This window comes from Olea europaea, unplaced genomic scaffold, assembly GCF_002742605.1.
Source record: "Olea europaea var. sylvestris unplaced genomic scaffold, O_europaea_v1 scaffold994, whole genome shotgun sequence".
In the NCBI taxonomy this organism is placed as follows: domain Eukaryota; kingdom Viridiplantae; phylum Streptophyta; class Magnoliopsida; order Lamiales; family Oleaceae; genus Olea; species Olea europaea.
Genome location: NW_019268453.1, coordinates 11,895 through 24,122, shown reverse-complemented (window position 1 = coordinate 24,122; position 12,228 = coordinate 11,895). Strand labels below are relative to the sequence as shown.

The following is a 12,228-nucleotide window of genomic DNA, read 5'->3' as shown; positions in this document are numbered from 1 at the left end:
AAAACTATAAGTGGATATGGATTTGAGAGGGGAGGGCAAGCGGGCAGGAAGTAGGGGTGATGAAGTGGGAATTGTGATTTGGGGAAAGAATAGATTGGAGTAATATGTAGCATGATTTTTATGAAAGAGAAGGTACATGTAGTATGATTATTATGAAAAAATATTTCTATTGAATTAATTAGTAATAATTTGACCAAAAAAAAATAAAAATGATACCGTTATTTACATCCACGGATCACACACACACACACACACTTAAATAGACATATATAGAATAAATAAAAATATATCATTCTAAATTCATCCACTAATATTTATTTCATTAAATTTTTTGGACCTTTTTTTATATTCTCATAGGATTTGTGTTTAACTAAGCCCTTGTTTCGTTACCACATATTCATACAATAAAATATTTTACACATAAATCAATAAAGTTTCATTACTTTTTAACTATATATTCTAAAAAAATATATTATTCAACAACTTATTATTTCCAAATAAATTCTATCAAACAGGAATTAAGACTCTGCTAATTATAAAATATTATTTTCCCATTTTATGAAAAAATTAGATTTTTTTTTTGAAAGTTACTAAATTAACAGATTTTAAACTATACATGATAAAAAAAAAGTCAATTGAAAGTAAATTGTAGAAGGAATTAGACAATAATATGTTTTATTTTTATATTTATAATCGGGTTATTTTCGATAAAATTATCATTTCCATTTCTCTAATCCTTTCATTTTATTTTCACAAAATTCTCTCTAAAATATTGTTGACTAATTCCGTATTCTCCTTATCTTAAATTGACTTTTATTTTATTATGTATAGTTTAAAATTTGCTAATTACTTCTTAAAAAAAAAAACTGCTAATTTTCCATAAAATAGATTGTATAATTTTATTTATAGAGTTCATGTCGTATTGAAGGTGGTGATGATTATAGGGAGTTTATGGTTCATAGAATCTCATCTTATAATTTGGTCTATAGAATTAATTATTAAATTGTGAAGAAGTTGATGTTCTAGGTAATGGGGATGCATATAGTGATTTTAAAAAAATTTGAAATTATATTAAGAGTCTGTTTGGGTTCGATTTTTTTATTAAAAAATTAATTTTTTTACCGTTATTTCATTATTCCAGTCCTCATATTTGACTTCTTCTCTCACAGGTGGACCCCACTTTTCTCCTAACGGTCAAAAAATCAATTTTCAAAATCACTTCCAAACAGGCTCTAAAGATGTATTTAGGCCTCGTTTGATAGCTATTTTTTTCAAAATGTATTTTTCTCTCTTCTTTTCAACCACACATTTTTTATTAAAATAATATTACACGTAAATCAAAAAAATTTCCTTATTTTTCAACCACACATTTCACATCAGTTTACTATTTTAAAATGCATTTTCACATAAAAATATCTATCAAACACCCCCTTAGAGTGGAATGAATATATAAAATTTGTGTGAATTTATAGTGTTTAAATGAATGAATCTAATAAGTATAAAATCGAAATGTGATGTAGATGAAAATAGTAATTTTTTAAAATTTTAATAGGCCCTAGAAAAAGTCCTCGTCACGGTCACATCCACGAAATCTTGACCGTTAGAAAAAGGAACAAATATGCAGGGTCTAAATTGAATTAGCCGCCCCACTGCCTGTAAATATAAATTGCCACACACAATTGCTTCTCTTTATTTCTCTTCCCGCAGGCTCTCTCTTCTCCTCTCTCTCGGCAGTCGGCTCCGACTGAGTTTAGAGACAAACCCCTGAATCTATACATACGAGTTTTTAAATTTAGTGTTGAGCTGAATTGAATTAATTTAGATATCAATTAAAGATATGGACATGGAGGAAGAGTATTACGATCAGTCGTACGATGACGACGAGGAGGAGATAACACAGGAGGACGCGTGGGCGGTGATCAGTGCCTACTTTGAGGAGAAGGGTTTGGTGCGTCAGCAGCTCGACTCATTCGATGAGTTTATTCAGAACACGATGCAAGAAATCGTGGATGAGTCCGCCGACATTGAGATCCGACCAGAATCCCAGCACAACCCTGGTCACCAGCCTGACTTCGCCGAGGTCGTTTGATGAACGATATTAATCTGTTGAAGATTTTGAGTAACTTGTTGACTGATTGGAATTTCTAGGGTTTGGAAAGGGAATTTAGGGTTTTGTTGGGGATACTGGAAATGGAGAATCTGAAGGGTTCGTTGTTGGGCTGGCCAATAATTGTGAATAACTAATGTTCGACATTTTCAGTCTATTTAATTAATCAAAACTTGTAGGGTTTATCTTTGATGAGTAGAGAGGTTAAAAGTTTGAAGGTTTTATTGTGGGATAATTAGCGTCTAGTCTCTGATGGGGATGGAAATTTTTGGGTTTCTAATGGGGCGAGTTTCCATTTTTGGTTTTATTTGGGGAAAGCGGTGTTTAAGGAACCCTAAAAGAAGATAACACAATTGAAAAAATGGTTTTGAGATGTTTTATATTCGGTGGAAACTTTATTTGCTGTTTCTAGGCTTTCTATTGTGATAATTAGTGGTGAATACTAGAGGGTTTGATTCTTAGGGGTTTTAGAGATAGTGCTAGTTATGGTTTCGTGACATTTTACCTGCTAGATACAGAGCTCCTGGGTGGTTATTCTGGAACCTAGTGTATAAATCTTGAGAACTTGAGAGGAAGAATACCTGAACATTTATACATTTTGACAGTAAATTATACTATGTAAAGGAACATCCATTTTGAGTATGTTTGAGAATTCTACACAAATCGATGAACATTCTTTGTCATCTAAATTTTAATTTTTGTTACAATTATCTGATGAAAAACACACAAGGGTTGAAGCTTCTAACTCTGTATTGCTGCTTAATTTATGCAGACGATTTATAAGATTGGTTTTGGTCAGATATACCTAAGTAAGCCTATGATGACTGAATCAGATGGAGAAACAGCAACTTTGTTTCCCAAGGCTGCAAGGTTAAGGAATTTGACATATTCAGCTCCCTTGTACGTCGATGTCACCAAGAGAGTTATCAAGAAAGGTCACGACGGTGAAGAAGTTACTGAGACACAGGATTTCACTAAAGTCTTTATCGGGAAGGTAATTTGTGGCAGCTTCAAAGTCATTCAGTGAGAACAATTCTGGATTAAGCTTGGAGTTGCCTTAGAAATAACTTATCTGTTTTGTTTTATAGGTTCCTATAATGCTCCGTTCTAGTTACTGTACATTATATCAAAATTCAGAAAAAGATTTGACTGAGCTTGGAGAGTGTCCATATGACCAAGGCGGTTATTTCATCATTAATGGAAGTGAGAAGGTGCTAATTGCTCAGGAGAAGATGAGCACCAATCATGTTTATGTATTTAAAAAGAGGCAACCAAATAAGTATGCTTATGTGGCAGAAGTCCGGTCTATGGCAGAGACCCAAAACAGGCCACCCAGCACGATGTTTGTCCGGATGCTTTCTAGGACAAGTGCCAAGGGGGTAATGATCGTCACTAGACAGAAGCAAAGTTTTCCATTTGTAGATGTGGACACACTTTCCGAAGATTGACATTTATACGTAATTGCAGGGCTCGTCGGGCCAATATATTCGCGCTACACTTCCGTACATTCGTACAGAAATACCTATTATTATTGTGTTCCGAGCCTTAGGATTTGTTGCTGATAAAGATATACTGGAGCATATCTGTTATGATTTTGCTGATACCCAAATGATGGAATTGTTGCGGCCCTCCTTGGAAGAAGCATTTGTGATACAAAATCAACAGGTGCACGTCAGATATTTGTCATTATCTGCATGATCCAAGATTTATTTGAACTTCTCCTGTGATAGTGTGAAAGTTTACAGTTGCAAAGGATCCATCTCTATGCAATTAAATGACTCTTTGTTTGACATTTTTATGAATAAATGTCTATTTGATATAAGAAGAATTTTCAGAACACCCTTCTGAATAAGAATTTGGAATCTAGAGATTTTTCTGTAACGTGCCACTGAATCAGCATAATAATTGAATCAGTTACTGAAAAAGGTCTATTTTGTAAAGTAGTTTTAGACTGTCATTATGTTCTTGTTCTATGGGAATTAAAGCTTGGTACTCATACCATCTCTCTCTCTTCAGCCATATATATATATTTGTGATGTGATTTAATATGCTTCAGGTTGCTCTAGATTACATTGGAAAGAGAGGATCCACTGTTGGTGTCACCAGGGAGAAGAGGATCAAGTATGCGTTCCTGAAATTACATGACTTGGCTACACTTATTCATCTACTTGTGCTTCTTGAAATATTTAAATCTTATTCGTATACTTGTCCAGGTATGCAAAAGAGATCCTTCAGAAGGAAATGCTTCCTCATGTAGGGGTTGGGGAATACTGTGAGACAAAGAAAGCTTATTATTTTGGGTAGGTTTTCTTTCTCCTACTTGGAGTGCTCATGTAGTCATGTATGCCTGAGTGATGGTGATACTGAAAAAAATTATGTTACTGCTGCTACTAGTTATATCATTCACCGGCTTCTGCTGTGTGCCCTTGGCCGAAGGGCAGAGGACGATAGAGATCACTATGGAAATAAGAGACTGGATCTTGCTGGTCCTTTGCTTGGTGGCCTATTTCGAATGGTCTGTTGTCGGTTGATGATTTATATTGTTGGTGGTTTGACTATCAGAAAAGAATCATTACTCATTTGAATTTTTGGGTTTCTATCTGTGAATGCAGCTATTCCGAAAGTTGACCAGGGATGTAAGAGCTTATGTTCAGAAGGTTGTTTCCTGTGTCAAGTCTTTTCATGATATGTAATTATGCTTATTATGCTTTTAATTTTTATATTGTCTCCGTGAATATGTAGTGTGTTGATAATGGAAAAGATGTAAATCTGCAATTTGCAATTAAAGCAAAAACTATTACTAGTGGTCTTAAATATTCGCTTGCTACTGGCAACTGGGGACAAGCAAATGCAGCAGGTACAAGAGCTGGAGTTTCACAGGTTGGGTTGTAAACCAATCATCTGTCCTCTTTTACTTTTATTTTTTTTTATTTTTTAAATATTGAAGAGAACATTTCATGAAAGAGTAATTGTGTTGAATAACATATCAAAGGTGTTGAATCGCTTGACATATGCCTCAACTTTGTCGCACTTGCGAAGACTCAATTCTCCCATAGGCCGTGAAGGTATTTGTCTCTCTCCTGTTCTACAATCTCATGCGAGAATGAAGTTAAATTTTGGTCAATAACTTGTTAGGACTTTGGGGAGACATTTTTTAGCTCTTTTTTGCTTAACTTTTCTCTGAAACACACTACGTACACTTCAAAACATGGGAACAAGGGATTAAGAAATGTGCTAATGCAGCTTACTTGAGTGCAAATTTTCAGTTGAATGTTCTGCTGCTTAATGCTTGTTGCTGGTTCATTTTTCCAGGGAAACTGGCAAAACCTAGGCAGTTGCACAATTCACAGTGGGGAATGATGTGCCCTGCTGAAACACCTGAAGGACAAGTGAGTGCTGTTTGCGTTATGGTTTCTTTTTTAGTCCGTTCTCAGATTTATTTTTTTTCCAATTTAATTTATTACTTCGTCTTTTTGTGCTTTATCATCAGGCATGTGGACTAGTGAAGAATCTTGCACTGATGGTCTATATAACTGTTGGTTCGGCAGCATATCCAATTTTAGAATTTTTGGAGGAATGGGGTACCGAGAACTTTGAGGTGAAAAATCTTTAAAGTTCTTTTGGGAACTGAAGTATCTGTTAGATTTTTATGTACATTCTTACGTTTTGCTTTAATTTAGGAAATCTCACCTGCCGTGATTCCACAAGCAACAAAAATCTTTGTGAATGGGTGTTGGGTTGGTATTCATCGTGACCCTGACATGTTGGTGAAAACTCTGAGACGTCTGAGGAGACGTGTAAGGATATGTTTCTCATTTTCTCCTTCCAGGGAGTTCTCTTCTAAAACGCAGTGATTCTGTAGCATTTATGAAGTTCCATTATCCTGCTCTGTTTATATGTTATCTTAACTTTCTTAATTTGATTTTACTGGAGTAGTTCATGTGTTGCGTATTAGGCCATTCATGTGAATATGGGTAGTTTGTGATGTGAGTATTTCTGCCTGGCTGCTTTTGTGATGGTTGTTGTATGGACAGGTGGATGTCAATACTGAGGTTGGGGTTGTTCGAGATATTCGTTTGAAAGAACTGAGGATTTATACTGACTATGGCCGATGCAGTCGTCCGTTGTTTATTGTGGAAAAACAAAGGCTTCTCATCAAAAAGAAGGATATTCAAGCCTTGCAACAAAGAGTATGTTGCATGATTTTCTTGGCACTTCTTTGGCCCCCCTTTTTGTGCCCCCAAGTTGATTGCACGTGTTTGATGTCCTTCTTTCTTTGTTTACTCATCTGCTCGTTTTCAGGAATCCCCTGATGAGGGTGGCTGGCATGACCTTGTAGCGAAGGGCTTTATAGAATATATAGACACAGAAGAAGAAGAAACAACTATGATTTCCATGACAATAAACGTGAGTACTCCTGATGCAATTAAGTGTGATATCCATGTTTGGCATATGAATATTAAGCTTTTATGATGTGCTGAAATGCTTACATAATTTGTTTTAGGATCTTGTGAGTGCGAGGCTAAATCCGAAAGAGGCTTATTCGGATACATATACTCACTGTGAGATTCACCCGTCATTGATATTGGGTGTTTGTGCTTCAATCATACCCTTCCCAGATCATAATCAGGTGACATTATTTTGCCGATGGACTAGTCTCTTTCGAGATTTCATTCTTCTGATGTTTTGACATAATTTTTTGTTCCAGTCTCCTCGTAACACGTATCAGTCGGCTATGGGTAAGCAAGCCATGGGTATATATGTGACCAACTACCAATTTCGAATGGTATGGGATTGACCAAACTTTCTCTTCGTATTTGGCTTCCTCCTGTAGTGCTATGTTGAGTTAACTTACACCCCACTTTTTCTATCAGGACACTTTGGCTTATGTTCTCTACTATCCTCAAAAACCTCTTGTTACTACTCGAGCAATGGAGCACTTGCATTTTAGGCAGCTACCTGCTGGCATCAATGCCATTGTTGCCATTGCTTGCTATTCTGGATATAATCAAGAAGATTCTGTAATTATGAATCAGTCCTCAATTGACCGTGGATTCTTTCGATCTCTGTTTTTCCGATCGTATAGAGATGAGGAGAAGAAGATGGGGACACTGGTCAAAGAGGATTTTGGACGCCCAGATCGAACAAATACTATGGGAATGCGGCATGGTTCTTATGATAAGTTGGATGACGATGGCCTTGCTCCTCCAGGTACAAGAGTTTCAGGTGAGGATGTGATCATTGGGAAGACCACTCCCATAGCTCCAGACGATGCACAAGGGCAAGCTGCCCGTTACACTAAGCGTGATCATAGCACAAGCTTGCGCCACAGTGAAACTGGGATGGTGGATCAGGTTTTGCTGACAACAAATGCTGATGGGTTACGATTTGTCAAAATTTGCAGCACCCCTTTCACTCTTTATTTTCGAAGACTTTCTCAAAATTATGACAAGAAACTCGCAACATTTACCACTCAACAAAAACACGAACTTTTGATGAGAGAGAGAGAGAGAGAGAGAGAGAGAGAGAGAGGGATTACATAAAGCAATGAAGAGGGTCTTTTGGGAAATCAATCAAAATGGTCAATAAATAGTGGATGGTACTACATTGATCGAGAAAGAAACTGAAAAAGTAGTGGGGACGAATATAATTTTTGTTTGTAATTTTGGATGAAAATTGAAGAAAATGAAGGTGACTTGGATGGAGTGGAGCCAAGAGAGTCGAGTTTCTTTATGGTGAGAGTAATTTTATATTTAATTCATCCTAACCAAAAAAGAATTCTTTATTCTCGATGGTCACATTGCCACCTTGATTGATTTGAACATAGTGGTGTTAAATGACATTATTCTTAAATTTTAAACTAACATATCCATATTTTCTAAAGATTTTCTAGATTGTCTATTAATATTTAATAATTCAATCTAATTTTGGTTCAAAATTTAAATTTCTTAAATATTATATGTCAAGCTTGCTTTTTCATCCCGTTACTACCACTATTGTCCTTTTCATTTTCCAAACCCTTCATCAAATCTCAAATTACTCTTTTTAAACAAGGGTAGATTAGTCATCATTCCATCCTCCATGGTGGAAATAAACCTTCACAATCCGCGAGTTACCTCCCTCATAAAGCTCTAGGGGAGGGGAGGGGCGGGGCGGGGCGATGGAGTCCCTCAAGGTTGGGGTTAAACCTTTTTTTTTTTAATAAAACCCCACAACCACTTTCCCTTTCACCATTTTTATGAAACCTGACTCTCCCCTACCCCATTCTGCATCACTCTACCCACGTCACCTCTCTTTCTTACCTCCATTTTTCATACAAAATAAAAAACAATTTTTTTTTCTCGACCTCTTTCTTTGTATACGTTACATGCCCTTTCTCTAGTCCGATCAATGTAATCACATCAACAGAATGACAAGTTGTGTTCCTTTGACCTTTCAACTGATTTCCAGAGAGTTCCCTCCCATTTTGCCATGAAAAACACACTCTTCCATACAGAGGGCTCTAATTTTGGTTGAGTGGTAAATGTTGAGAGTTTGTTGTTAGAATTTTGAGAAAGTCTTAGAAACTGGAGAGTGAAGGGGGTGCTTCAAATGTGAGATCAAGGCCTCAAATAAATCTGAATGAAGCTTCAATTTCATCACTCGATGAAGCCGAAGACAAAATTAATGGTTTCGATCCACGACTCTGTTTGTGGAATTTCCAATGAGCAGTTTGCAAAAAGATTATAGGTGTTTTGAGTGCTTTGTAAAAAAATGGCTGGAGTGAATTAGTTTTCGACATCAACGCTTTTCTGTACGAAGTGAAGAAACAAAACGAACGAAATTTTACGGAACTAGCGGGACCCACAAATGGATTGTTTATATGAAAATTGAGAGCAAGTTAAATTGAGAATTTCAATATTGTCCATAGAATTTAATGTGTGTGTGTGTGTGCAGTTGCACATGTCTGAAGTTATTTTCCTATTCATTTTATGTCCAATTGTTTGTTTATTTAACTTTTTCTAATTTCTTTTCTATATCCTTTTGACAGTGTGGTTATTGATCAAGTATACTGATGGACAAGATCTCTCAAGTTTATGATACCGTAAATAAATAATATAGTGATTAATAAAGTATCTTCTATGGAGACTATGTACTTAATGTAATAGTAATTGATGCTAACTCTAATACAATAGCCAACTTGTGTTTGTGAATTTATGATAATTGTCTAACTAATTACATAATGAGCAATGGAGAAGATTATGTAAATTTGACAAAAATATGCACTAAGACTTTGAATCCCTTTATTTTTTCATATTAGTATAATTCATAACATGATAATATTTATTCATTCTCATTCATCAATATCCATAATTCTACTAGGCTTTGCTTGAACCCTATTTTTGGGGGGGACATGAGTTTGTAATATTGATTTTTTTTTTTCAAGAATACGTGATTAAAAAGTAGAAAAAAGTGTTGAGTTTATGTATAAATTATTTTATTGAGAGAATGTATAGTTTGAAAAGAGTTCGAGAAAAAAGTATAGAATGTTCTCAAACATGAATTAATAATTTTTCTCTGTCTCTATGAAAGATACGAACATAAAAGCATGTGCTAAAATGCTAGAATACCTATTGAAATCATGCAAGGTATAAGGGTTGAGGAAATTTAGTTTTTCCCTTTATATCAAGAATTATATAAACCCTAGATCTGAAAGTTCTTGGTAAATCTATATGATTGTTGATCTTTGCAAATTCTATCCATTATTGACTGATTCCCTTGAGGACATTTCATTTTCCAATCGATCTATCAATAAGTGTGAGTTGTGATCTGTAAGTGTTATGCCCTAGGTCCAATCAATTTTGGATATAAATACTATTATTATGTAATTGATGCAATTTTATAACAATCTATTATTTAATTAATACTCAATTAAATTAAATAATAGAGTTCGTAGATTCAGTTTTTTATAATGTGTTAATCACAATGAGTTGTGATTGTGAGATACAAATTACATATAACTTAATCTTAAATCATTCATGATCGCAAGTATTAACGAGATACGAATATCTTTATTATGAATAGATCATTAGGTGTGACATTTTTTATTTGAAAAGTAAGTAGCTGATCTCACGAGCTAAAGTGTAGTGACACTTAAATGAACGTGTGGATATTTTATTAAAGAATAAAACATTGAAGACCCACTGAAGAGATTCCACATGGATAACTATCTGTGTGTTAGTAGTTATTCTCTAAGCGTTGGATAATTAATTAATTGATTTACTTGTTGATAGGCTCTAATTAAATAATTAAATTAATTAATTAATGGATAAAATTTAATTAATCGAATTAATTATATATCGGACTGGATTAAAGAAAACTCTAGTTCTCTCAATCTTGTTCTCTGTGTGAATTTTTATTGGAAGTTGAACAATTGAACAGCTGTGGATTACAGATCATGATTGTTCGAGTTCAAGAAAAGCAAATGAGATGTAGAACTCATCAAAGGTATAACCTTTTATTACAATTTCTATCTAAACACAAAACAGGTCCGTGGTGAACAATGAAAATTATTATATTTTTCGATGTGCAAGACTAAGTAAATTTTCAACACGATCCTCTCTCTCTTTCTATCACAATGTTGATGCGTCGATTATAATGCTTGACAATTCTATTAGTCTGGCAGTGGTGATGCTTATGGTGGTCAAACTCAAAACCACCACTTTGGTTTGTGGTTTCTAAATATTAACTTGATTTTTTTATAGCTATTTCATATTATTATTATTATTTTTTCTTCAATCTTGTGCATATATTGATACTTCACTACTGTTGCATGCGTAATTTGACCTTTATTGTTTGNTGAGTAGTTCTATGATGATGTGCGTTTTCCGCAGCTGTAACCAGGGCTCTTGTAGTGTACATAAATCACTTGCTCTGATTTTTTACTCTAAAAGTCGGAAGACATTTTTTTTATTTAGTTATCTGTACCTGTCGACTCTAAAGTCTTTAAGATATTAATTTGAATCAAGAAATCAGTGTTGGAGTTGAAACTTTACTATCAGTTACATGCTTAAATAATATCAACTGTAAAACAGGGATGATTAATTTAAGCCTTTAGTCAAATAGAGTGTGCTACCAACAGTAGGAGAATCTTATCTCTCGTGACTGAATTTGTGTGCATGTATTTATCCAACAACTAACACCTTGGTCTTGATGGGGAAGTGTTGAAAACCTTCAAAATTTTTGATAATAACAGTATTCAACAATCTAATGCTCGGGAACATTATCCCTTAGTATTTGTCAAATTTCTTTAACTATTATTGTCATATGTGTTTTAGCAACGTTATATTCCTAATTTTAAATATTGTATTAATGGAAAATATATGGTTAAAAAATAAAGAAAAATTTTGGATTTGCATGTAATATTATTTTATTGAAGAATGAACGATTTAAATGACGTCAAATCGTTGTTTTAGAATTTTTTTTTTTTTTTTTTTTTTTTTTAAAAAAATATTTTTTTTTTTTAAATTTTTTTTTTTTTTTTTTTTTTTTTTAAAAATGTTGCTCAAACATAGTATCTTATACTACCTTAATAATGTATATTGGCATATATACTTATTTATACTGTTTTTTCGCATGCCATACTCTTGGAAATTGAATCAATTTATGCGGCCTTGCGTGCATGTTTGGGGTGACCCAAATTAATTTTTATTTTTATTTTTTTAATTTTTAATTTTTGTAATTGTATATTTGATAAGATAAATTTAACATTAAATAATAAATAAATTATATTAATTATTTTATTATATTGCGAGTGTTCTGGTACAATTATTTGTAAGTTTTAGGAGGGATAAATGGATAATAATTGTAAATGTGCGGTTGAAACTAGTGTTTAACTCTAATGGATTAGAAAAATAAGATTTTTAATAACTTTTAATGTTTGATGAAAATATGATTATCTCATCTATATTGCACAACAAAGAAGTCAGTATTGGTTTCAATGGTCATCGATTAATTCACGTACTTTTTCTTTTCTATAAATATAGCTTTTGACTATAAAAAAAAATCACTTTTTTACGCAATTACTGCATAATATTGATCCTCAATTTACACAGTGATACAGTAAATTAGAGAACACCTAA

The 12,228-nt window shown here is 33.8% G+C and overlaps 1 protein-coding gene across 1 annotated transcript; it reads left to right on the top strand.

Annotated features, from left to right (window-relative positions):
• The first annotated feature begins 1,683 nt into the window (after positions 1–1,683).
• Positions 1,684–7,650, top strand: LOC111392901 (DNA-directed RNA polymerase II subunit RPB2-like). The gene is made up of 18 exons (XM_023018315.1): positions 1,684–2,080; positions 2,880–3,101; positions 3,196–3,486; positions 3,575–3,772; positions 4,164–4,228; positions 4,321–4,407; positions 4,502–4,622; positions 4,720–4,764; positions 4,850–4,987; positions 5,100–5,172; positions 5,420–5,496; positions 5,598–5,705; positions 5,788–5,904; positions 6,142–6,297; positions 6,410–6,514; positions 6,612–6,737; positions 6,816–6,893; positions 6,982–7,650. Exons 1-18 carry the CDS (start codon positions 1,838–1,840, stop codon positions 7,648–7,650), a joined length of 2,919 nt encoding a protein of 972 aa, XP_022874083.1. The 5' UTR covers positions 1,684–1,837.
• Positions 7,651–12,228: the final 4,578 nt, after the last annotated feature.

Excerpts from the sequence above, each read along its gene's own strand:
- LOC111392901 (XM_023018315.1), top strand. The coding sequence starts at position 1,838 with ATGGACATGGAGGAAGAGTATTACGATCAGTCGTACGATGACGACGAG. Across the intron at positions 3,773-4,163 it reads TTGTGATACAAAATCAACAG|GTTGCTCTAGATTACATTGG; the intron begins GTGCACGTCAGA and ends AATATGCTTCAG. Across the intron at positions 4,623-4,719 it reads TTGGTGGCCTATTTCGAATG|CTATTCCGAAAGTTGACCAG; the intron begins GTCTGTTGTCGG and ends CTGTGAATGCAG.